Source organism: Pituophis catenifer, unplaced genomic scaffold (assembly GCF_029215685.1).
Source record: "Pituophis catenifer annectens isolate HBS135680 unplaced genomic scaffold, rPitCat1.0.hap2 SCAF_2, whole genome shotgun sequence".
Lineage (NCBI taxonomy): Eukaryota > Metazoa > Chordata > Lepidosauria > Squamata > Colubridae > Pituophis > Pituophis catenifer.
The window spans coordinates 66,470,023-66,497,847 of NW_027256882.1; the positions used below are offsets into that span (position 1 = coordinate 66,470,023).

General features: G+C 38.5%; 1 protein-coding gene across 1 annotated transcript in view; it reads right to left on the bottom strand.

The window, feature by feature from the left end:
- Nucleotides 1–1,235: 1,235 nt before the first annotated feature.
- Nucleotides 1,236–27,825, bottom strand: part of FGD5 (FYVE, RhoGEF and PH domain containing 5) — a 144,874-nt gene continuing 118,284 nt past the window's right edge. Inside the window, exons 12-20 of the mRNA XM_070933600.1 lie at nucleotides 18,697–18,780; nucleotides 15,460–15,539; nucleotides 13,907–14,006; nucleotides 8,724–8,861; nucleotides 6,086–6,236; nucleotides 5,381–5,511; nucleotides 3,164–3,292; nucleotides 2,261–2,409; nucleotides 1,236–1,304 (exon numbers count right to left, since the gene is read on the bottom strand). Of these exons, the coding sequence (XP_070789701.1) occupies nucleotides 1,268–1,304; nucleotides 2,261–2,409; nucleotides 3,164–3,292; nucleotides 5,381–5,511; nucleotides 6,086–6,236; nucleotides 8,724–8,861; nucleotides 13,907–14,006; nucleotides 15,460–15,539; nucleotides 18,697–18,780 (999 nt within the window). The 3' untranslated portion in view covers nucleotides 1,236–1,267. The remainder of the gene's footprint in view (nucleotides 1,305–2,260; nucleotides 2,410–3,163; nucleotides 3,293–5,380; nucleotides 5,512–6,085; nucleotides 6,237–8,723; nucleotides 8,862–13,906; nucleotides 14,007–15,459; nucleotides 15,540–18,696; nucleotides 18,781–27,825) is intronic.

Here is a 27,825-nt window from a genome sequence, read left to right on the forward strand (position 1 = left end):
TCATAGAACATCATAACTTGGTTAATGAATTAACCGATTAACTCATATTCAGGATTGTGAGATACACTGGACTGTAAACTAACTGATCTGAGTTAGTTTAGCCATGCAAAAGCAAATCAAGGCTAACACTAATTCAGCATTTTGTACAAATGCAGCTGTTAAGACTTTAATTGACCTGGTTAAGCATGTTGTATGAATGCAGTCATGAGGTGCTATGGCTACTGCCAAACACCATCCATGTACTTTATTAGAAGTAGTAGTTATAGCAACAACTACAGTATGCTTGCATTTGATCAGCTGGCTAAATACAATGGAATCTGAACTATCATTTTTGAGCTGATAATAGCATAATAGCATTAACAATATTGGTTGCTCCAATATTGGAGACTGACATCCTATATAACCGTTGAAGATAAGATTTAGGCAAGGCTTTCCAGAGCTTTTCTAGTTTATTGAATAAATATAGTTAAATGCTCTTCCTTTCTGAAGTTGATGCCTGTTTTGGGTTTAGAATTATATTTTAGGAATAAGATTTATAAATAAGATCTGCTTCTCTCCGCTATTAAAATAATATAATTTAGATACCGTAAATCGATTTTAAACAAACTGTAAAGGCTTATAATAAATTAATGTTTTAACATCCTTTGAAGTAGAAATTGGTAGTCTTCATAAGAACTGGATTAGAATTTGGAGTGGATTAGGAGTCCTAATAAACAAAGCTAAGCTGTTACCACTGTTTATGAGAAATGCTATACAATTACCATAGAAGGTCTATAACCACTAAAATGCCAGCTTGGAATGAGTTTTCACATACTTTCTATGGTAGAAATTATGTATATCCCTTCATTCTAGCATTCTTAACTGCGTGCCAGTGTAAACCTCTTTTAAGAAAGAAGAAAGGCAACAAAATTTTAATGTAAAAGACCCTCAGTTTTATGACTGGCACAAATTGTTGTTATCTTAAAAAAAATAAAACAGAATTATGAGTAAACAACTCTTTTAGAAGAAATGCATATGTTTGTTTAACTTCTTGAAAACATGATGCAAATGATGAGAACACAGTTTAATGATGAACCTGCAAAGATAAAAAGGATCCATAAATATTCCCTTTGTTTTGTTTCCATCAGCAAGGAGATAGGTTTAAGAATGGAAAATTATAGGCTTCTACATATTCTTTTTCATATGTTTACCCAGATTTGGATTATATATATTGTTCTTTCCAATATATGGGTAACCTTGCATTAAATCAGAATCCACTTGGATGATGCTATAATATAGATGCTTCCTCCATGGCTTCAATCCATCTGGGGGAAAAAAAAGAATTTAAAATTTATTTTTAAGGAAGCCAGTATGAAAATACCTTGTCTTTGTTTTAACAAATGTTGATTTTGAGAATTGTTGATCTCTATTTATTGTTCATCTAGTGCATTATAGTGGGAAAGCCAGCTGTTTTCCTTGTTTGTTAACTAGAATTATAAAAAATAATAAAAAGAGATCTATATGGAGCAGTAAGGATATGGAGATATGCAGTTTAATGCAGTGTAGTTTAATACTACACTTCTTAAAACACGTTTGTCATGTAAGGAATTGCATTGACCTCTCTCCCCCATTTATATGTGCATTCAGGATTCTTGTTTGTATGTCCAATGTATTCATTTAGTTATTATAAATTATACTATAAATGTGAAAAAAATAAGAGTATTGAGTATTAAGTATTTTCCAAGGGGAAAAAAAATGCTTATTTACACAATTCCTGTGCCCATTCCTATATGAACACAAGCAAATAGTCCTGTCTGTAGCTTTCCTGACAAAGAATGGCTACCTCAAATTCCATATGGGGAGTGACCTATTGAATTCATTTCCTAATTAAGATCCATTGAATTGAGTTGTATGCACTGAAGGTACTGAAATATGAGTTAATAACTACAACATTATTGTATGGCATTCATAAATCTTTTCAAGCAGAGCATTATTGGGAATATTTCTAAGGTTGCAAAATGAGCATTGACCACAAATAAAGGAAATGTATTTATATACACAAAGCTACCTCGTCTGAAACCATCCCCAGCATTTTGCCACAGCCAAGTTGTTAATGCTTATTGACTCTTTGCGTTAAAGCTGTCATTGCCAAAAGTTTACACAAAAGCAGTAATTTCTGTTTAGCAGCATTGAAAAAGTTTGTAAGAGAAGTGAGAAGCACTGCAGGCATTTTTTTTTTCACTGGTTAGTATGTTATTCCAGGCAGATCAACACCTAGTACCTCTGTGCTGAATTATTATCCTCTGCTCGGAAGCTATAAAACAGAGTTTGCTTGTGGTAAAGATGGAAAACTGCATCCATATTTCGATCTTCCTTTTCTGGGACAATTGTGAAACCCAGCAAAGGCATACTCTCAGTGGCGACTTTGTCCTGAAATCAGTGCAAAAGGGGAAATGGGCTTTAGAGGAAGAGAGGACTTACACACAGAGAGGAATGCTCTCATAAAATAGAGAAACTCTCCTTTGTTTTTCTGGATTTTTGTGATTGCTCATAAAATTTAAATAAAGTTATCTTTCAAATAATAAACAAGGGGATTTTTCTTCCGATAATGCTAGACAAATCAGTGGCATGCTTTAGTATTTTCCAGATTTGGAAAATATAATGGCTGAGCTTGACTTCTAGCAACTGCATCAGCACATACATTTTGGTTTCTTGGGAATGGTACCCACGTGATTTGCCATTGCTTTTGCTCAGAATTTTGTTCTGAATTCTCAATCTCCATTTCACAAACATGGGATTTTTTTTTTAGTGGTCTTGTTGCACCCAAGAACTAAACCGATCCAATTCTGCTTAGCTTTTTGCAAGACCAACCAAGGTTGGTAACTACTAGAATCTGCTGCGACAAGTAAAGACTCCTTTGAGTTAAAACTGACTCCATATGATGGACACATTCGTGTAGTTTTTCTTGGCAACTATACAGAAACAATTTCTTCCAGTAGGTTTTTGTGACTTTCCTGCTTTGCCTACATTCTAAGATTTTCAATCACTAAGCAGCTCTGACTAGTTTGGCTTTTTCAAAACTAACCAACCTGGCTGGTATAAAAAGTATACATCTCAATCTTGTCTATGTTGTAAGTTCTGAATAGTTTGGAAATACTCCCCCTCCCCAGACACCAAAACTTACTTCATTTGCTGTGTATGTGTAGAGCACTTTTCCTTTGATAACAAACCACAACTTTTTCCAGTGCCTTTTCCCTCTCTTGCATCTGCTGAGATACCCATTGATAGAAGAACCTTCTCCTGAAGCTGCCACCTACATGAATGAATGAAAGGGAATCAAAACTGTTGTAACATCAGATACTTAGGAATTGAAGAGATCTAAATTACCAAGAATCTTCCCCACTTTTCTACACTGCATATTGAAGATTTATACTTTTCCTAAACAAGTGTCTATGGACAGTCTCAGTCATCCAGGTCATGGTTGTCCCAAAGGTACTTTTTTTCAAGAGGCAACTAGTCTGAAGAAGCTTCTTGGATGAGAAGTGAAACGTCTTCAAAGAAAAACCAGAAAGTACCTCTTGAAAAAAAGCACCTTTGGGTTTCCTAAGCATTCATACTGGTTGCAATGATGTAGAACAAACACTTTTTAAAAATTTCTTGGAGCTATGTTGATGTGTGAGTTATTAGGCATTTTATTAAAATGACAAAACAACAGCAGTCTTATAGTATTAATTCTGTTACTATGCTTTTATGTTTATTTAAATTGGGACTTTTATTTCCACAAAAAAACCCAGGATAATGATTTTGGAAGCCAGTATATCAGAACACATACAATGATTGCACGTGAATGAATATATGAATCTTGGAGATCCCCATGTCCAGCAGCATAGAACTAATTAGCTCTCAAATATTATGAAATTTGACTGTGTCTATAGCAATAAATGGATATTTCTATGGAAAACATTGGTACATCATTGTGAAAAGGGACATCTGTATTTACAGGTATTTTGACACTTGGGACTTCTGAATGAAAAAAAATGATTAGTATCAGCATATGCTATACTTTTGATCTGTATTTTAAAAACCATCTTTGATTAAAAAGCAGCATTTTGCGTAATCCATTGCATTTGAAACCTTGAGACTGATATTTATTTGGATAACTACATAGCACCCTCTTGTGGTGTCAGAGAAGGATTTATACAGGTCACAGTTAACACTGATAGGAAAGTAAGTCATTAAGTAAATGACTAAATGAATTATTATTGCAAGTAATGATAAGAATTTGACTTTTAACATTATATAAAGAAAGCTTTTATTATTATTTTAAGCGATATTTTCAAGGGGAAATATGATCTTGGGTGATCTGTGTTATAACATTTCTTCCTTTCCTTGAGAAGAGAGAGAGCTGGAAGGAATCTTGGAGGTCTTCTAGCCCAACGCCCTGCTCAGACAGGAGATCCTATACCATTCCAGACAAGTGGCTGTCCAGTCTCTGAAAATTCCAGTGATGGAGCACCCACAACTTCTGAAGCAAGGAGTTCCACTGTTTAATTGTTCTCATTGTCAGGAAATTTCACCTTAGTTCTAGGTTGCTTCTCTCCTTCATTAGTTTCCATTCATTGTTTCTTGTTTTGCCTTCTGATGCTTTGGAGAATAGTCTGTGGAGATTCTCAGTCATCCAAGTCATGGTTGTTCCAAAGATGCTTTTTTTCAAGAGGCAACTGGACTTTCTGATTTTAGTTTGAAGACGTTTCGCTTCTCATCTAAGAAGTTTCTTCAGCTCTGAGTTGAAGAGCTGAAGAAGCTTCTTGGATGAGAAGCAAAACGTCTTCAAAGAAAAACCAGAAAGTCCAGTTACTTCTTGAAAAAAGCATTTTTGGGACTTTGGAGAATAGCTTGATCCCCTCTTCTTTGTTACAGCCCTTCAGATATTGGAACACTGCTATCATGTCTCCCCTGGTCCTTCTTTTCACTAGACTAGACATACCCAATTCCAAAATATCAGTTCCAAAATTCTTTCTTTGCAGAAGAATTCCCCCCACACCTTCCCCACCACACACAAAAGAGATAATGATGCACCAAGCCAGCGGTGAAATCCACTTACCTTTGCTACCGGTTCAGGAATGGGAGTGCGCAGGAGCATGCATGCACTACACGCACGCATTTCTTTTGTACATGTGCAGAACCTTCTGCACATGCACAGATGGTAAAAAAATGGGACGTAATGACGTCCCGGCAGGTGGGCGGAGCCTCCCGCCACAGGCGCTATTGGTTCGGCGAGCCGGATTTCACCGCTGCACCAAGCTGTCCAGATATGCATTGTAATAAGTACGAATGATCATATAGCAAAAATGTCCTGTCTGCAATTTCACTGCATTTTTTGCAGGCATCCTTATCTTACCTCCAAAAGAGCTGAAGGAATTTTCTTTTGTCTTTTGAAGGAAGAATAGTGGATATTGTGGAATACAGAAGAGAAGGCACTGCCTGAAAACCTGGATGAACTTGTAGGGAAGCTTATGCTTATCGGCCGCTCTGCAATAGTAGAAACAGGAAAGGTTTATTTAATATATGACTTCAGGCTTTATATCCAACTGTAATGACCTTATTGTGAGCAATGTGTCATCTCAACACTACTTTGGATCTTTAATTTTTATCCATGAAAGACCATTTATTCTGATCAAGTTAAAACCAAAAAAAGAAATTTCCCTCTAATCAAAGCTATTTTTTTACAGTTTGCTTTCGAGATAAATTCTGAATGGTGTGGATTTCAATAACTTCATATTTAACAATAGAACTGGGTTATATAGATATAACCCTCAGGAAGTTGGGCTATATCTAATTGTGTCCCACCCTTGTAGAATAAAATTCTTCCTTTCTAAGCAGCTCACAAATATGAATGAGCTCCACAAGACTCCCATTGAAAATATTGGTTCCTAATAAGAATATTAGTTTCTGTTTGAAGGGAGGGGAAACTCTGAACAGGAACAGAATAACACAATCCAACGCCCTGCTCAAGCAGGAGGTTCTATGGCAATTGAGACAAATGGCTGTCCAATCTCTCCTTAAAAATCTATAGTTTGGAGCACTCACAACTTGCAAAAGTTACCTTTGCCAACAGAGACCCCAATGTTTCCAATGGGCAAAAAGGATTCACCTCTGCTTTTCAGTTCTGTGTAGCAGCCATCACAAACTTTTGCTAATCGGTCTTTGAGGTACTTCAGAGGATACTTGTTTCTTGAACAATTTCGGCATATAATCTACATGAACACAAGATATGGTACATACTGTCTAGGTTAAGTCAGAAAAGTATGAATAAAAGTTGGAAGTGACATGAAGATCATTCAGTTCTAATGCCATGCAACCACATACACACATACACATTCACACACGAACACACACATATGTACAAATACATGTACATAAATGGTAAGAGCCGTGGTGGCACAGTGGTTAGAATGCAGTACTGCAGGCTATTTCTGCTGACAGTCAGCTGCCAGCAGTTCGGCATTTCGATTCTGACCAGCTGAAGGTTAACTCAGCCTTTTATCTTTCCGAGGCTGAAAAAATGAGGACTCAGATTGTTGGGGGGCAATATGCAGACTCTGTAAACTGCTTAAAGAGGGCTGTAAAGCACTGTGAAGCCTAAATGCTATTGCTATTGCTATTTCTATTAATTATTCTATGAAAGTTACCCTTAAACTAAGATCACCTCCCTCAGTAAGAGGATAGGATGACCCAATTTACCTTAATATTTAATTCATTTTAATATATCTTTAACATTATACATTTTATCATCTTACAGTAAAATGCAGTTGTCACATTTATTGCTCTTTCTAATGAAACTGCTTTGTATTAATCTTCTAAAATGGATGATAGTGTAATAGCACCAGTGTTAGAGCAAGGATCAACTATTACAGGCCTCTTTCAAGTGTTGAAGAATGATTGATATCCGAACACGTCATACATTGCACATAAAAATGAAGTAAGAAGCTGTAATTCCAAACAAGAAATAACAGTCACATCTGTCACAGAATAGACAAATGGACAAAATTACAATAATTTTATTTTATGAAGTGACTAAGACAGGATCAAATTCTGTATGACATTCTTAAAGTAATCACACTATTTATATATAATTTATTATTTAAATTTGTAAGGCTGCCCAACTCAATACTGACTCCGGGTGATGTTCAAATTAAAAATAGACACACTACCTAAAAACAAAACAAAAAGTAACTATAATGTGGGGAACAAATATATCCTAATTGAAGGAGATATTGATACCAAACTGACATCCTATCAGTCAAATTAAATCAATTTATTACAGTCCGAAAGCCAGATACAATAAGATACTTAATAGTAAAATTCTAAATACTTATCTCTCTATAAAACAGAAAAACAATAAGTATAATAGGATCTAAAATAATTTAGAAGACGTAAAATAAAAGAGAATAAAATGGTGCTATAAGAAGTTCCAAACTTAATGGTGTGGCCTATTGTACAAATGGTAGCACAAACCTGGGTAGCTTGGGAAGATATTTTTGAGACCTTTTCCAAAATAAGTAACATTAAGTATAAATTCCACTCCCTTCTGGAAATTTCTTTTAAGATTTGATAAATGAAGGTTTGTCTAGACCAGGGGTCTCCAACCTTGGCAACTTTCAGCCTGGCAGACTTCAACTCTCAGAATTCCCCAGCCAGCTTTGCTGGCTGGGGAATTCTGGGAGTTAAAGTCCTCCAGGCTGAAAGTTGCCAAGATTTGAGACCCCTGGTCTAGAATAAAGCACAGTAGCATATCGCTTAGCATTTCTAGTGAGTCATCACCACAAAGGACTGCTGAAGGCAATGCATCCAGCCTGACTAAAGTGAAGACCTTATGAAATTTCAGAATTGTAATGGATGGCAAATAGGAGGTTAGAGTGAATCCTTTTAGCAGAATATAGTAAATATCTGAGTGTAATGCCTTGCTTAAATTTGTTTGGAGATTTATATGCCAGATTTATTAACTGAGATCAGTTCTAGCATTCTTAATACCTAATGAGCACAAACTTTTCAGAGAAGTTCACTCAATGAATTTTATCTAGGGCTTTTAAAAACTATGATGATTTAAACTCATATCTAATTACCAACTAGCCAAACTGGATTTTTGTGGAGTAGCTGCTTACAGAAGATAAACCTTTTACTACAATCTATTTTAAAAATGAGGTTCCCTTCCTGGTAATGAATTGATGGGAATTGTAATGTACTATAACAGGTGTCAGCAACCCGTGGCTCTTTTGGCCCTCTGCTGCGGCTCCCTGTCCCATCACTGGCTGGCCCCGCCCCTCACCCTCCCCTCCCAGTCACTCCTCACCTGGCCTTGGAAATCCGAGATACAGAGAGGGGGGGGGAGAGAGGGAGAGAGAGAGAAAGAGGGAGGAGAGAGAGAGGAGGAGAGAGGGAGACATAGAGAGATACAGAAAGAGAGGGGAAGAGAAAGAGAGAAAAGATTTTTGTGGTTCCCGGTGTTTTTTAACAACCGGTTCTCTGCCCTAATGACCAGCTGGGTAGGCATGGCTAGGGGAACATGTGACTGGGTGGGAATGAGTGATGTGGAGCTGGCCACGCCCACCCAGGTTTTGTGGTTCCCTGTGTTTTTTTTTTCTGTGGGAAACGGGTCCAAATGGCTCTTTGAGTATTTAAGGTTGCAGATGTTTCTTTGCTGCCAAAGATCAGAAGGCATCCAGTTTGAGAGAGATATTTACCTTCCCGCATGCATGGCAATGGTGACGCCTCAGTGTGAGTTTAAAGTCACAGCCGCAGCTCATACACATCATGACGTGAGATACAGGTACCAAAGTTGGTGGCCTCTCACCCAAAGACATTCCCAGTCTTTCCCTAAGCTGAAAATAAAATACAGTGGCTTGTTTTTAGCCTTATAACAATGTCGAAGACATGCCTCATCTGAATCACTTCAATAAATATTTGTAAGGACTTTAGTGCTGGCCCCCACGTTCAACTGAAATGTCACAATCAGGAAGATACTCACTTTCTGCAGAACACAATAAGATGTTCCTTTAAGACGGGCAAGTTCAAGTCTGTGGCCTACAGCCATATACATAGCCCTTCTACTCTCCTGAGCAAAGGTGGCATTCAGCAGGTTCTGACTAGTTCTGGAGAACCGGTAGTGGAAATTTTGAGTAGTTTGGCGAAACGGTAAATACCACCTCTGACTGGCCCCGCCCCATCTATTCTCTGCCTCCCGAGTCCCAGCTGATCGGGAGGAAATGGGGATTTTGCAGTAACCTTCCCCTGGAGTGGGGTGAGAATGGAGATTTTACAGTATCCTTCCCCTGCCACACCCATTAAGCCACGCCCACAGAACTTGTAGTAAAAATTTTTGAATCCCAAATGCCTTTGAGTGGCAGGGATAAATATTTGTGCTTACTTATAAGAACTTTTCGGAAAAGAGTTAAGGTGTGAAATAGTCACCTGAAGTTGCTTTTCCCCACCCATCTTCCCAAAAACAAATCAAAAGTGTTTGGTTTCACACACTCCTATATCACCATGATGTCTCTGATGACATCTTTTGTTGCCCCAGGAAGAAAACATTAAAAATGGAACTCTTTTCTTTAAATGAATACCTGCACAGAAATAATGAAAGAGTTTTGTCCAGACATACTGGTGGACAGTTGCTATATCTGCAATAGCTATTTTGCTGATATTTTCCACCTCACTTTTATAGACAGGGATATAGGATAAACTAAGACAGGGATTTTGGGATAAACTAAGGTGCAATTCCTAGAGCCTCAAGGGCATGTACTATTTGGATTTTTTTTATGCCAGTGCCATTAAAAGAGTAGGTATGTTAGATGAATAAACATATTTTTGTCCAATGGTTCCTCCCTCTAAAAACATGAGGTGAGAAGCAACCTGATATATGAACATGTTTTTAGAATATAGTGTTTTTAGAATATGGTGATATGGATGAATCTTCTTTCTTCCAGCATATTCATATTTCTGGGTTGTTCTGCAAAATATTCTATAATTCTCTAAATAATTCATTTTCAGTTCAGAACAGAAACACCCCAATATCTTCCACTCCCTCAAGAACTTAACTTGATGAGTGAAGTCTTTTATATAGTAGAATCCCAATTAAAGATATTCTTCCTCACAGAAATTTAGTCAGAAGAGAATAACAAATAATAATAACAAAATTAAACATACAACAAATTAATGAAAATAGTAAGTCATGGTTGTCCCAAAAGTGCTTTTTCAGGAGGCAACTGGACTTTCTTGTTTTTTTCTTTTGAAGATATTTCGCTTCTCATCCAATAAGCTTCTTCCGCTCTGACAGGATAGTAGGGAATGGAAGGATTTATATTCTTTGCAGACACCTGGTAATTTGTTGTTCCTTATGATTCTTGGTGAACGTATCTTTTCTTTTATGTACAGTGAGAGCATATGCACCAAAGACAAATTCCTCCTGTGTCCAATCACACTTGGCCAATAAAAAGTTCTGTTCTGTTCTGTTCTGTTCTGTTCTGTTCTGTTCTGTTCTGTTCTATTCTATTCTATTCTATTCTATTCTATTCTATTCTATTCTATTCTATTCTATTCTAATTTGCATCCTTTTAGAGCAGGGGTGGGCAAATATGGCCCTTTTACAACCTGTGGACTTCAACTCCCAGAATTCCTAAGCCAGCTTGGCTGTCTCAGTAATTCTGGGAGTTGAAGTCCACAGGTTGTAAAAGGGCCACAGTTGCCCACCCCTGTTTTAGAGGGTCGTTGAAGCACTTGAAGGTTTCTTTGTGTCCTCAAGGTCACCTGAGTAGTGCTCCTGGTTCCTGTAGCCTGCAATTTTTTTTTCTGGAAATCCATTCCTACTCCCACACCATTCGAAGGGATTTTTTTTCTTTTTCAAAAGAAAAAAGACAAAGTCCAGTTGCCTCCTGAAAAAACACCTTTGGGACAACTATGACCTGAATGACTGAGAATCTCTACACAATTTGGGATGAACACTCTTTGAATGGTGTGGGAGTAGGAATGGATTTCCAGAGAAAAAAATTGCAGACTACAGGAACCAGAAGCACTACTCAGGTGACCCCGAGGACACAGATAAACCTTCCAGTGCTTCAAGGACTCTCTAAACGGATGCAAATTAACAGCTGTCTGCAAGGAATATAAATCCTTCCATTCCCCACTTTATCCTGTCAGAACTGAAGAAGCTCCTTGGATGAGAAGCGAAACATCTTCAAAATGTGGCTGAATGGTCTAGATATAGGGGATATAGTCATTGAACCCTTGTCATGGTGAAACCATTCTCTCCTTAAGCTTGACCTTCTGACCACTACAACCCACTGCAGGGAGGCGGAATCAATTAAATGGTTCCGCCCCAGGCGCCTGAAGGATCCTGATAGGTTCCGGATGGATCTTGGGCCATTTCCTGAGACCTTGGGTCATGACTCGGCTGAAGACCTAGTGGCGTCCTGGGATAGGATGGCCGCTGGTGCTTTAGACCGGGTCGTGCCTTTGCGGCCTCTGACCTGGCATCGAACCTACCCAGCTCTTTGGTTCTCTGATGAGCTGAGGGGGATGAAACGTCAGAAAAGACGCCTAGAGAGCAGTTGGAGGACCAGCCGTTCCGAATCTGACCGAACACTAGTGAGATCTTATATTAAGACCTATTTAGTGGCGATAAAAGCGGCAAAATGTAACTATTTTTCCGCTCTTATTGCATCGGCAGATAATCGCCCAGCCACCTTGCTTAGGGTTACTCACTCTCTACTCCAGCTGAGAGCCCGGGAAGACCCTCTGCAAGGACGAGCTGAGGATTTTGCACAATATCTGCACGATAAAATCACTCAGATTCGGGAAGGCTTGGACTCTAACTGGGTTAATTCGGATGAAATGACGAGGGCAGATCTTGAGGACACTATCTGGGATGAGTTTGATACTGTGACTCCTGAGGACATGGACATGTTACTGGGGAAGCTGAATGCAACCACATGTTTATTGGACCCGTGCCCTTCCTGGCTAGTGCTGGCTACCCGGGAGGTTACACGTAGCTGGCTCCAGAGAATTATTAACGCTTCTCTGAGTGAGGGATTCTTACCTCCCGCCTTGAAAGAGGTGGTGGTGAGACCCCTCCTTAAGAAGCCCTCTCTGGATATGGCTGTTTTAGCAAACTACCGTCCAGTCTCCAACCTTCACTTTTTAGCGAAGGTTGTTGAAAGTGTGGTGGCACGACAGCTCCCACAGTACCTGGATGAAGCTGTCTATCTAGACTCATTCCAGTCCGGCTTCAGGCCTGGATACAGCACAGAAACAGCATTGGTCGCGTTGGTTGATGATCTCTGGAGGGCTCGGGATAAGGGATGTTCCTCTATCCTTGTCCTATTAGATCTCTCAGCGGCTTTTGATACCATTGATCATGGTATCATGCTGCACCGGTTGGAGTGGCTGGGAGTGGGAGGCACCGTATTACGGTGGTTCTCATCCTACCTCTCTGACAGGTCGCAGTCAGTGTTGACAGGTGGACTGAGATCGACCTCGAGGCCCCTTACTTGCGGGGTGCCACAGGGGTCGGTCCTCTCGCCTCTCCTGTTCAACATTTATGTGAAGCCATTGGGTGAGATCATCCATGGTTTTGGGGTGCGATGTCATCTGTACGCTGATGACACCCAGCTGTACATCTCCACCACAAACCACCCCAACGATGCCCTTGAAGTGATGTCCCGGTGCCTTGAGGCCGTACGGGTTTGGATGGGGTTGAGGCTTCGACTCAACCCTTCCAAGACTGAGTGGCTGTGGCTGCCGGCATCCCGGTACAGCCAGTTAGTCCCATCACTAACTATTGGGGATGAGTCATTGACCCCCGCAGAGAAAGCTCGCAATTTAGGCATCCTCCTGGATGCACGACTGTCTTTAGAAGATCATATAACAGCCGTGGCCAGAGGAGCTTTCTATCAGGTTTGCCTGATTCATCAATTGTGTCCCTTTCTAGACCGGGACTCAGTCACATTACGCACAGTCACTCAAGCGCTTGTCATTTCCCAACTTGACTACTGCAATGCTCTCTACATGGGGCTCCCCTTGAAGTGCACCCGGAAGCTCTAACTGGTCCAGAATGCAGCCGCGCGATTAATTATGGGAGCAACATGGCGCTCACATGTAACACCTCTTCTACGCGAGCTGCACTGACTTCCGGTGGCCTTCTGAGTGCGCTTCAAGGTGTTGGTTCTTACCTTTAAAGTGCTCCATGGTTTAGGACCTGAGTACTTACGAGACCACCTGCTGCAACCGATAACCTCCCACCAACCAATACGCTCTCACAGAGTAGGCCTACTCTTAGTACCATCATTAAAACAATGTTGTCTAGTAGTTCCAAGAGAGAGAGCCTTCTCTGTGGGGGCACCTACTCTTTGGAACAAAATACCCCTGGAATATGAATAATCCCAGATCTTCGCACTTTCCGACGTGCCCTGAAGACCTTTCTGTTTCAACAAGCAGGGCTAGCATAAACATCTAAATTCTATGCCAAGGTCTTAGCAGATACACTAAGTTGACTCAATTTATTATTTACTGTTTATTAAAAAAAAATTATTATATGTATATGAAATCTTATTTTGTTCACCGCCCTGAGTCCTTCGGGAGAAGGGCGGTATAGAAATTCAATAAATAATAATAATAATAATAATAAAAGAAAAAACAACAAAGTCCAGTTGGCTACTGAAAAAAGCACCTTTGGGATTGTAGCAGTAACCTCAAGTCAGCTGAATAAGGAGCAGAAACATATATAGTATTGCATGGCCTTCAGCCTTGCTAAAAAAAAAAGAAAAAGAAAGTAATCTAAATGTCTGACCATGCAGGACTTCTTTTCCTAAACCTACTCATATAGATCACAGAACTGGGGGCGCTGGGATGGGAGGAGGGGATGCTCTCTTACTTCAACACTGTTGTGAAAGCCACCTCCGCTGTGAGCCCCATGGTCTTCTGGGATGCTTCTGCTGATGCAGCTGTACCACTCGTCCCTTTCAGAGCATGAGCTGCCGAGAGAAAGGAAGGAGTCAGCTTGATCCAAGTTACAACCTGCTATTATTTAATGTCTGCATTTTCTTGCCAGCCTTGTCCCCGTTTCTAAAGCAACAGAGAAGTCTGAAATGTTTATTTCCCAAAAGCTAACAAATAGAGAATGAGCACTGCCCTTACATTCATCACAGTTAATATACTTTTCAAATAATACAAAAAGTAGAAAATATAGACACATATTTTTGCAAACTGGTCATTAGAGGTCACTGTTTACTATGAGAAACCAGCAGAGGCCTCAGCTAGTCTGGTGTTCTGATTTTATCTTGAAATGTTTAATTTTGTTTTTAATTTCAGTTTAATTTTGTTGTCTAATGGGCACCATCTGAATACTTGTTATCACCCTTGCCACATCCATGTCAATTGTGAGAGACTCAGCAGTAGGTTGTGTTACGTTTAATTCATTTAAAAAGCAGGGTGAGAATAAATGCAGATTCCTGAAGAATCTGAAGATTCAGGAAATTTTGAAGATTCCTTAAAGCATGCAGAAGGCCTTGTGTCATATCTCAATTCAGGTTTCCTCTCTTAAGGACCTGAGACCCAATGACTTTGGGCATTGCTTCTCAGGGAGTGTGAAAAGTGTCATGACCATTTTTCAAATGAGGCAAAACTCACTTACCAAATGTCTCACTTAGTAACAGAAAATTTGGGTTTAATTGTAATTGTAAGTTGAGGACTACCTGCATAGATTCAACTGGGGCTGTTTTGTTTCATGTTTCTATAATTGATATTATTGTCCATATTATTTAAGTAAAATGAAGCGAGTGGTTAGAAAATAAAAGCATAGGCATCAAACCTTCCTTTCAGGTGGAAGAGGCAGAGTAACACAGCAAGATTTTCTTTGTCCTCAACCGCATGCTCTTTCTGATTTTGATAATGGTTAATTCATTAAGATGGTTTCTTTTAAACAGGGACCCCATTAAGTTGTCAGCAAAGTTTTTAATCTTCCTTCTGTCATTTAAGTGCTATAAAAACGCACTTAAACCCACTGAGTAGAATTGGCTAATTATTTCATTTCATTAGCCCTCCAATCACCTCAGGGACACAATTTGACAAGTGAACTTATAAGCAGAGAATGACAGGGAAAGCATGACAGGGGAAAAAAAGTTACAAAAGATGAAGAAGCAGGCCATATGTCTATTAGAAATATATTTTTCTACTCTTCCTTTTATGTCTAAGTACTTCTGAAGTGCTTTTGGCACCTGAGGAGCATAGAAATTGCTGTATCTTTTGATTCTTCAGTTAAAATGGATGCTTATTTTATGGTCAAACATTGAGTGTTATTCAATAGAACACCATGGACATTATTGGAGTTTAAATATAGCAAGACATTAATGAGATCTTGGGGAACAAATGTGTCGGCCCACACATTCAATAAAAACAAATGATTGAATACTGTACAACATAGCCTACCTTGCAGATAGAGTTAGGCAATTTTCAGCATATTCAATCTTCAGAACATTCTGAGCCTTTTTTGTTGCTGGACGGCTGACCTAAAAAGAAATGGCATTTGTCTGAAGGAAGGAGGCACCTTAATTTATCTCCCAAATATGCAAATATTTGGGAGATATACATTTTTCTTTTTCATGTACCAAAAGCAACATGCTGTTCTTTGCAAATGCTTCTTAGAACATCCACATAGAGTTGAGCTTCTCTTTATGATATTAATAGCAATAGCACTTAGACTTATATACCGCTTCATAGTGCTTTACAGCCCTCTCTAATTATAGAGTCAGCATATTGCCCTCCAAACAATCTGGGTCCTCATTTTACCGACCTCGGAAGGTTGGAAGGCTAAATCAACCTTGAGCTTGGTGAGCTTCGATCTACCAAACTGCTGACAGCTGGTGATCAGCAGAAGTAGTCTGCAGTACTGTACTCTAACCACTGCACCACCGTGGCTCATTAAAGTGATGGATATCTTAAAGAAAGTGAAAGTTACTTTCATGCCCTATGAGGACGAAGATAACAACCTGGTAGAGGTTTTAATATATGACCATGAAAGATGTGAAACAAAAAATTGATTCACCACATCTCAAAATAAGAGACTATGAAGGCACATTCTCCAAAGAAAACTTGTAAGTTTGTCCTGCTCAAATGACTATTTATGCTTGAATCACCTGTCTCATTTATTGGAATAAAATTTTATGAACCTTAATCTCACTTCTTTTTTTCATAAACTCAGAGACTGGGGGTGAGGTGGGGTGGGGGTATTTTGTGCATCTAATCCAAAGCCCAGCTCAATGCAGGCAGGCCCAATATACCAGAACATATCCAAGCTTCTGTTTGAAGCATCTATTTGAAGAGTTCTCTCAACTAAAAAAAACCCCAATCATTTGTTTAGCATAGATAAATGATTCCATAGCTGAAGTGCTGTTACTATTAAGAAGTGTATTCTAATGTTCAATTAAACTCACCTTCCTGAAAGTTTAATCCATCAGAAGTAGTACACCAATCAGCATTAAAACATTTTATTATTGTGGCAATTATTTTGCTTTTTGAAGATTGTGACTGTGTTCCCATTAAATCTTTTCTTCTTATTAAATGTAATAAATTTCTTCAACATTTTCTGATACAACTTATTTTTCATATTATATTTTTCTTTTAATCTTTCTACTTGTAGACTACTACTGATTATTGCTTTTTTGTGAACTTCAAGTATTTAATAACACTAAAATCACCCTTTTACAATCATATCTCATTATCGAATAATGTTTAGCTTGTGTGACTAATTGCAATCTAGAGATTCATTTTATGGGATATTTGCCAAGTTAGTTTTATGCTTCATGCTGTACTGGTGGATCTGATATTTTTTGCCAAAGTTTTTGATTTTTATTCTGTTCAGTCTTGTTGCTTCACCTCAATTTAATTATATATACTATAAAAGTATTTCTAAATCCCATACCTATTTTCCAGTTTTCAGGATTCAAAATTTACAACACAAACACTATTGAAAATTATCAGGCCAGATTCTTATGTAGCCTCAACTGAAATTACACTTCAATTTGATGAGCACTCAGTCCCTTTTCCAAAGAGGTGTGACTACATCTGTTGTCAACACCTAGCCAACTCTTCAGTTAGTGCTTTGCTTAAACCAAAATAAGTCACTAAGTCAGAGGTGAAAAACCCTGTACCAGGAGTGGGTTCTACTTACCTTTACTACCGGTTCACAACGGGAGTGTGCACACACGCTTGCTTTGCTCTCGCACACACTTCTGTGCATGCGCAGAAGCTTCTGCACATGCACAGATCACCCGTGATGACGTCGTGGCAGGTGGGTGGAGCCTCCCACCGGTTTTACTATCAGTTCTATAGAACCGGACCGAACCAGGGGCAACCCACCACTGCCCTGTACCATACTGAGCCACAGACAGTCAGGCAGCATATCAATTTTAATAAAGTAACAACAACAACAGTAATAATTTGCATATGAGGGCTGTGCTACAAGTCACACTCAAAAATACATAGGAAAATCACATTTAAATTGAATTACATTTAAATTGAATTTATATCAAATTTTTTAAACATGATAATTATTATCCTTTTTGGTCACATTCAGGATTACAGTTTGATGATAAAAAAGCTGCAAAAGACTATGTGCTTCTCCAATTAATCCAGACTATATATTGTTGTTCAGTCACTAAATTGTATCCAATTCTTCATAACCACATGAAACCACAGCACTCCAGGCTCACTTGTCCTCTGCTGTCTCCCAGAGTTTGTCTAAATTCATGTTCTAATCATCTCAACCTCTGCCATTCCCTTCTCCTTTTCCCCCAGATTATATGAGTTTGTCTCAATTTATATTGGGTTCTATTAATCCAGAAACATTACCAGAATGATTACAAAACAATAAAATTAACAATTTTCACAGTGTTTTCCAGGATAACAAAGTGAAGCTGGTCACTGGTTTATTGTTTACTGGAGAAGCTTTATTTTTTCTTAAAGCAGGAAATCATTAATAATTGAAGAGTCAGACCCGTTAAGTATGATTGTGAAAAAGCAATACTTTTTTTAAAAAAAACTACAAATAAATTACACTAAAATGGTATGCATTGCTTAGTTGTGTTTTCTATTTCTGTGCAGCCACGTCTGCTGATTTCCTTCTGATCAAATTTTTAAAAATGTGAAAAAAATGGTGAATCACATGGAGATAAATAGTAAAGTAGAAGATCAATCATTACAATGTTCCAGAAAAATCTCATCGAAATATTGTTTTCTGTGTTCTGCATTTTGTGTTTTGCAAATTCAACAGAACTCTTCACTACACAGTGATTGACTGTGAAGTCCCTTTCTCCTATAGCATTAGCAAATCCTAGTAGTTATGGAGAAAGGAAGAAAGGTATCCTGATTGGACAATATATGTGTTCCATTTTATTTTAGTTTTATTCAGAACAAAGAAGTTTTAGATGAACAAAATACAATAATACATTTTTAAAAAGGGTGAATACTTTCAGGGGGATCCTTGGTGCTTTCTGAGCTTGCTTGTTTCCTTGCAGACATATCATTATCCAAACTAGGTAACTTCATCAGTGCAATGATGAAGTTACCTAGTTTGGGTAGTGAAACATTTGCAAGAAAACAAGCAAGCTCAGAGAGCACCAAGGACCCCTCATTTCAACCCTGAGCTACACATATTCTCCTTTTTACCTTCATGCCTGACACAGCCAATGTGTTTTTAAGGCGATATTTGCCATCTTTCTGGGGATATGTATACAGCAGGACATCATTCATCTGTATGAAGAAAGAATAAAATCAATTATACGTAATCTTGAAACAAGTCCATGCTGATGCTGGCCTTAGTGAAACTCTAGTCTCAGACTATTTCTTCAGAGATGGCAACATGGCAGTAATGGCAAAGCTCAAACCAATACATGTCTATTTAATAAAATGGATTGAGGTAAAGAGTTGTATTGAATGTAGTGACTAACAAATTTGATTTGGGATAGTTGATAGATAGATAGATAGATAGATATTACAAATTAGCATAAAATCCATTGTCTGTTTATCTTATTTACCCAATATACTTATAGAGCCCTCCTTTTGCCAAAGCATCTCAGAGAAGTGTACAATAAAAGTAACAATAAAATATATACAAAATAGATCCTTAAAGCACCATTGATTTATAGGAGATGAGAGGAAGAAAATGAAGTATTCTTCCAGCATTCCAAAGTGTGGGTAAGTACCATGGATAGGGTCAGTTCATGAGACTCAACCGTCCTCACTAGATGAAGCAGAGAATCTCAATGACTGGCTAAATCTTTTTGAATTGTAAGCTACCAAAAGTCATTGAGATGGACAGCTATAGAAATCAAATCAATCAATCAATCAATTATAAGGTCAGCAGCAATCTGAGAAATATCCATGTCCCTGAACCTGACTTGGTAGTTAAGTGGCCAATATGAAATTGTTTCAAGATATGCATTAAGGTAAATGTGGCCAGGCCAACAAATTGGCTGCTGTAATCTGCACCAAATACAACATTTGGACCAAGTGCAAACGTAACTCCATGTAAATGATCTAAATGTGAGGTTATCAATGCATGAACAGTTGTAGCTTGGCTATCCTTATCCATGAACAGGTATTGAGTGCATATTGAACAGAATTAATAATAGGCATCCCTAGCCTCCAATTACAATGATGATTCTATCAACACTCTCAAGCCTATATACTTATTCTGAGCCATGGTGGCCCAGTAGTTAGAGTGCAGTCCTGCAGGCTACTTCTGCTGACTGCCGGCTGCCAGAAGTTTGGCAGTTCAAATCTCACCGGCTCAAGGTCCATCCTCAGCCTTCCATCCTTCCCAGGTTGGTAAAATGAGGATCCAGATTATTGGGGGCAATATGCTGATTCTGTAAAGTGCTTAGAGAGGCTGTAAAGCACTGTGAAGTGGTATATAAATCTAAGTGCTGTTGCTATTCTTTCCAAGGGAGTGCAACCCTTGCAGAACAGATCAATCACCCCAATTTCCAAGCCTGGGAAAACTCCCTCCCACAAAATCGGTAGATGTTTACTCCCTCACTTCCACCCATCACTGCACCCAGACATGTTATGCAGTTATGACACAACATAGCCTCTTTTGATTTGGGTATTATGGAGAAACAGAGCAGAATGTCAACTAAAAATTTTAAGCTAAGACTGTCTACTGTTGACCTCACCCCATTCCTAAGAGGTCTGTAAGGGGTGTGCATAAGAGCACTGTCCCTGTCCTAATGTTTCCTCTACTTGTATCTATTTTATGTATTTAATTCATGCTTATAATTATATAAATTACCTAATACATTCTTGACAAATAAAACAAACAAACAAGCAAGCAAGCAAGCAAGCAAGCAAACAAATAAATAAATATTGGTAGCTTCTTGCTCCAAAATCCCAAGTGATTCCCCTCAGCCATTTCATTCTCAATTTCAGAGCCTTTACAATGTGTAGATTTCAACTCTCAGAATTCCTCAGGCACATGGGGAACCCTTCCATTAATGTCTGTAATTAATTATTTTATTAAATCTACTTTGCAATGCTATCCTGTTCTGCTGAAAAAGCAAAAGTTATAGCAAATGCATCTACTATGTATTTTCTAGAAGATGGAAGAACTTTCTGTTACAGATTTGGAGACGATGGAGATGGAACAGTTAAAAGAAAGAGATGCTTGATAAAGAAAACAGTCTATTGAAATTATTAGTAGGCTGCTGGAGTGGCTGAGGGCTCTTCCTATCATAAAGCTACATGGAACTTCATCTTATACTTGACAGGTATATATGAACACTGCCTGTAAAAGTACTGCTACTAAACGTAGTCCAAATTTTAGTCTGTATTTACATTATTCATCTCCCTTGTCTCCTACTTACTATTCTCCACTTATTACTGCCCTAGAAGATTATTTTTTTCTAGGTCAGCAAATACAGATTTTCTATATTAAAAAAATAACCAAAGCTTCTCAAGGAAGTTTCTGTCACATTTATGTATTGCTTTGTAAATTACCCCTCCTACCAATATTAATTTAATAATCGCAGTATCTGACCCTGCCTTGTGATTTTATCTTGATTCCAGTACCGCAAGTACTGGGCACCTCTACAAAGATAAATCTAGGATAGTTTCTCGTAAATTGGGAATTGGCAAGGTCAAGGGAGGAAAAAACCCGACTCTTAGCTATTAAAGAACAGATCACAAAAATGAATTTCCCTTGGTTGTTATAACAAAAAAGATTAAATGTGGGTTTCTAGGAGGAAATGTCACAGGAAGAATATCAAGAGAAGTTAATTTTGTTATGAAGCCACAAACACGTCTTGATTTATGCAGTTATTAATTTAGCCTTTAAAATGAGATGATTTCACTGTAGAAAACAGAGATAAAAATTAGGTTGTAGCCTTCTTTGAATATGCAGTGTTTACTTAATTACTGGGAAGGCTATGCCCTTTTCTTTGCCTATTAATGCAGCCACCTAGTATGAGGTCAATTCAGGTCACAGAAGAGATAGCTAATGAAGGGCACCCTGCCATCCCATAAAATTAGTTTGCATGAAGGATTGTCAGGCTTTCCCCAGCATGCACTGCATTATGCCCTGGCTATACGTTCTGCTTGTTGTTTGCAAAGAAAAAATATATATTAAAAAGTTCTACAAAACACAAGATATTTTGCGTTAGTGATGACAATGGGAGCTACCCTATTGCACTGTTGCTATGGCAGCCATGATTATTATGCTTTGGTTTTTATTAAACATTAATGATGGTTGTGTTTGTTAATTGCCTGTAAGAGTGATTTCCCATCTGTTTTGTCTTCACATTCAGGGAAATGTACCTAATGTCTCAAGTCATGACTAGCTACCAGGAAATTCAAATTAATGCTCTTGAGCTAGCCAGAAGAGGAATGATGATGCTAAATGTTCATGTCAGCTTTGAGTATCTATATAAAACACTTGTATGGAAGAGATTGTGTTCATCTTTGTGCACTATTTCCCCGTTATTTCAAGAGCATTACACACATTTCTGTACATTACTAACAAATTGACCAAGATGTGTTTGCTAGTAACCTGGTTTTATTCTGTTGGTGTTGCTTTATTTATTTATTTATTTATTTATTTATTTATTTTAAAAAAATATTTTTTAAACAAACAAACATTTAATACATCAGCCATTCCTTCCATGTGACATCTCAGGGTATTGCTTTATTTTTGTTGAATTTTTGCAGCTGGGAAAGCTGAGCTGAGTCCTTGGGTCTCTTTTCAATTGACGATGCTGAAAGTCAATACTGAAGTATTTCCCTAAAATAAATAGCTTATTTTGTACAATGCTTAAAACCAAATTAAATGGCTTCATACCTAGTTAGACTGTGTATTCATCTAGATCCATGCTGTAACTGCTGACCAGCAGTGCCCTATATATAGAATATCAGGAATACACCTGTTGTGTGTGAACCACAAGATCTACACATGAAGTGTTCGATTAGCTACTTTCACAGAAATCTTTCCGGGCTGGCAGTCTAGACCTGGGTCAGGCTAGATAAGATTCAGCTGCATTCAAGGGGAATTGCTCCTTGCTCTCTTGTGTCTCCATAAATATTCTACACTAATTCCATGCTTGATATCTCCCCCTAGTTCAGCCAGTCTCTCTCCACAACATCTTTCTTTTCAACATCAACTTGAAATCCTATCTAAACAGAAAATTTAGGAGTTATCCTGGGGAGTTTCGTCTAAAGGAACCTGTTTACTGATGGCTCTTTGGCAGTTTCTTGCTTACTTGATTGTTGGTCTGAAGTTAACCTTGGAGTTAATCTATGCTGATCTGAGTGCTGATTACTGGTGGAGAGGTGCTGGAGTCTTTTTCTCTTTTGGGCTAATTATCTCTTTTGTATAGTCTATAGCAGTGGTGGTATTCAGCCGGTTTCTATCCAGTTCGAGCAAACCGGTAGCGGCAGCTGCAGGAGGCTCCGCCCACCCGCCTGGACATCATCATGTCCTGTTTTTGACACTCTGTGCATACACAGAAGGTCCTGCGCATGCACAGAAGGTCCTGCGCATGTGCGGAAGGTCCTGCGCATGCGCAGAGGTGTTGTGTGCGAACGCTCAAATTTGCGAACTAGTAGCAAAGGTAAGTGAATACCACCTATAGATGTTGCTAATGTCTATGTGACTATTGATGACTGATTTGTCAGAGTGCCAGGATTCTAGAAATTCCCTGCCATTTTTGGACTTGGCCTGGTCTAGGATTGTCACATTTTTCCAATTGTTTCCTCTAATTTCTCAACAAATAATTCTTTAACAAAAGCAATGTGCAGAAAATCTACAGTTGCTGAATAGATAATACATAAATAGACAATTATATTCGTTTTTAGAGGTTTGCACTGCAGTCTGCAAAGTTCAATAGGGCTTACTTCGGAGGAATCATAGGTAAGGCCAGAAGAGGAATATACTCCTTTTCAATTATTTAAATGCTATTCAGGACAAATTCCTATGATCTATGTCATTAAAAAATTAAATTAGACTCTTTCTAGCTGTTATCATATTGAATACAGGTAGTCCTCAAGTGAAGTCTATTGCTAAAGATTTCACTTTTTAAACTATTTTTGTTTATTTTAAAACTATTTTAAGAAAGATATGATTATCCCAACCCATACCACTTCTATACAAACATCCCTATTAAAAAAAAAACTTTCCGGAAGACATTCTGTGATATACACTATACGAAGGTCTAACTTTCCAACATATGCACTGATTTTTATGATGATTCCTACAAATTCAACAACAGCTGTTCTTTCCAGGGAAGCCCATTTATGCATTCTACTTTAATACCATACCACATGTACTGCTATTTATTCTGCAGCTGTGCAATATGGGCATTTATATTCTATGCAAATTATTGTAATACTTATTTCATTCTCCTTATATACACTGAGAGCATATGCATCTAAGACAAATTCCTTGTGTTTTCAATCACACTTGGCCAATAAAGAATTCTATTCTATTCTATTCTATTCTATTCTATTCTATTCTATTCTATTCTATTCTATTCTATTCTATTCTATTCTATTCTATTCTATTGAGTAGGAACCAGTGGTGGGTTGCCCCCGGTTCAGACCGGTTCTATAGAACCGGTAGGAAAACTGGAGGGAGGCTTCGCCCACCCATCCCAACATCATCAAAATGCTTCTGCGCATGCGCAGAAGAGCATGCACGCACGCATGTTTACTACCTGTTGCGAACTGGTAGTAAAGGTAAGTAGAACCCACCCCTGGTAGGAACTAATAACCACATTACATATATGGCCCTTTTACAATTGTCTTCTGGATCAACCAACTATGTGAAATAAAATTCCAACAGTTTTTCAGGTTTTGTTACCTGAAACTTATAAACACAGTCCTAAGCGTGAGACCACATAGGCTGTTTTATTTCTGATGATCCAAATCATTAGCTTTCATTGTTACTCCAAATTTTACTTCATAGCAATAGAGATGCCTGACTGTATTATTCATTTTTGGCAGAAGAGATGAAAAAACAGGAAAGGATGTCACTGGTATATATTTATTCATGTGCCATTAAATCCCGCAAGAACTCGCTTTTGCAATATTTCCAACTGCCAAGAGATAATTATTTTCCCCCTTGCAGTGAACAGCCAGTCTAATTTTGAGTCACACAACTTGCAGCACAATCTAAATTCACGTTTCATTCAGAAATGGTTTTCCTTTTATTTTAACGCACACAGCTTATAGCAACGACTTTGTCTTTGCAATTTGAATGACAAAAAACTAGGGAAACATAATTGAAACTGAAACTACGTTATATCTCTAGGTCCTATTTCAATGCTTCAGGAAGGGAAAGAGAGCAACCAAGAGGGGAAAAAAAAAAACCACAACTCCGCTACTGCTAAATTTGCCACCACAGTTGGTATCTGAAGCCATTTACTAACTGAAAAAAAGGAATGCTTTGAGACCTCCTGTCATTAATATAATTTGACATGCTCTGGAATTAAGTACATAAGAAAAAAGTAAATTTGAATTCAAATTTAGTTGAATTCCTTGAAAGATTCTAGAGCAGATATTAAAGTATTTGAACCATAAACGCATTGAAAACAATGTAATGATTTTTACAACTCAGCATGTATTGGTTAAGAACTAATCTTATCTCAATTTTCCATTGGATAACTTACTTAGTAGACTATGGGAATGATGTAGACATAATATATCTTGATATTTTAATTGACAATTAAGTATGAGCTGAATTATATATCTATTGAGTACCCTGTTTCCCCCAAAATAAGACATCCCCTGATAATAAGCCCAATCGGGCTTTTGAGCACACGGCAATAAGGCCAAGCGCTTATTTCAGGGTTCAAAAAAATAGAAGACAGGGTCTTATTTTCGGGGAAACACGGCAGTTATAAGAAGGGTTTGGACTAGAAGACCTCCAAGGTCCCTTCCAACTCTGTTATTGTATTGTATTGTATTGTATTGTATTGTATTGTATTGTATTGTATTGTATTGTATTGTATTGTATTGTATTGTATTGTATTGTATTGTATTGTATTGTATTGTATTGTATTGTATTGTATTCTATTCTATTCTATTCTATTCTATTCTATTCTATTCTATTCTATTCTATTCTACAGCTAGTTTGAAAACCATGCTCAAAAAGATACTCATCTATTTATCCTCATCAAATTGAGGGATGTATCAGGTAGGGAGCCACAGGACTTGCTCTTAATCTTTTAAATCTAGAATTCAAAAATAACATTCAAAACTATCTTGATAGACTAAAACTGGCTTCAAATCAAAAAGTAAATGTAATACGGGTAGACCTCAGTTAATGACCACATGTTCAGTAACTGTTAGAACTTGCAAGACTGCTAACTGTACTTAAGAACTCTCCTTGACGTTCGACTGTTGCAGTGTGCCAGGTGATGTGATCATGATTTCCATCTTTTCCCGGCCAGCTTCCCACAAGCAAATGGGGAAGCCAGCAGGAAAATGGAAGTCATGGTCACATGAAGTCATGTGATCCATGTGAACCTTGGTTAATGACAGTAATTGGGAACTGCTGGAACTACTATTGCTAAGCAGTGCAATTATGTGACATCATGCTTTACAACTGCATTACTTAATGACGGAAATTTTGGTCCCAATTACCTAAGCTAGGACCACCTGTAAACACAAATGCAATTTTCCCCATTTTGGAGAAAGAAATAAAAATATTGGATATAGGATAGGACCATGATGGTGAACCTATGGCACACCAGCCATCGCCCATTACTCTTCTGGTTTCCAGCCTGCATCTTCATGTGCGTATGTGTGCATCTTTGTGTTTGCATGCACGCCAGAAACTGAAAGACCAGGTGACTGGCACGCATGTGCACACCGGAAACTAGAAGCTCAGCTTCCCAGCGCGCATGTCTTCCAGTTTCTGATGCTCCCATGCATGCGCACTGGGAAGCTGCTGTTCCGGTTTCTGGCACTCCCCCGTGTGTGTGCAATCTCCCGTTTCGGCAACACTGGGATAGGGAATACATGACTTATAATAACACATATGGAATTGTAACTGATCAGTTACTAGTTGAATATGAGTCAGCAATGTTAGTTAGTTAGTTAGTTAGTTAGTTAGTTAGTTAGTTCATTATATTTATATACCGCCCTTCTCCCGAGGGACTCAAGGCGGTGAACAGCCATGGTTAAAAACAATATACAACAAAAATTAAAAGCTTATTAAAATAATTCAATCATTCGGCCAAATTTAAAACATCCAACTAAAATCATTTTAAAACCCCTATCAAAACCCAATTTAAAAAACCTTTATCCTGTCAGACCAGCTTGCTGGAATAATAGGGTCTTCAGAGTGCGATGGAAGGCACGGAGGTTGGGGATCCTTCGTCTGTCCGGGGGCAGTTCATTCCATAAGGCCAGGGCCCCCACAGAGAAGGCTCTCCCCCTGGGGGTCGTCGGCCTACACTGTTTGGCTGATGGCACCCTGAAGAGGCCTTCTCTGTGGGAGCATATTGGTCGGTGGGAGGCAATCGGTGGCAGAATGCGGTCCTGTAGGTAACCAGGTCCTAAGCCATGGAGCGCTTTAAAGGTGGTAACCAACACCTTGAAGCGCACCCGGAAGACCACTGGGAGCCAGTGCAGCTCGTGCAAGATGGGTGTTACATGGGAGCGACGAGTTGCCCCCATTATTACTCACACGGCTGCATTCTGGACCAGCTGGAGCCTCCGGGTGCTCCTCAAAGGGAGCCCCATGTAGAGAGATGTGATATGAGTCAGCAAGGTAAATACAATTTTAGGCTGCAAAACTGAATTATAGTTTAAATCTGCTTTGGTCATATAGGCAGAAATATAATCTTTCTGGAATATATACCCCCTGCACCTCCAGAAATTAGACTTGCCTTGATTCTGCTGGCCTTTTACAAGACATAAAAAACATAGCTTTGCTATCGAGTCTGAGGCCCCGATAGTATGGAAGAACATGTTTCATGGTTAATTTATGTGTTTATGAGTGCTCTTGGCTGTTATTTTTGTTTTTGCTGTTTTTGTAAAAGAAATCTCAATATTTGTATTGTTTTTACCCTCTTTTAATTGTTCTTCACTCAGTCATATATATATGTGATTAGTAAAATATAAAATGTAGAGGAGTCCCTGCAAATTTTATTCTGCTAGTTGTTGCCAACTGTAGGGGCAGTGCTCATCCCTGCTTCAAGGTCATTGAGCCAGCACTGTCTGAAGACATTTCCACAGTCATGTGGCCAGCATGGTGTCATGGAGTGCCCTTACCTTCCCACAGAAGTGCTACTTATTTATCTA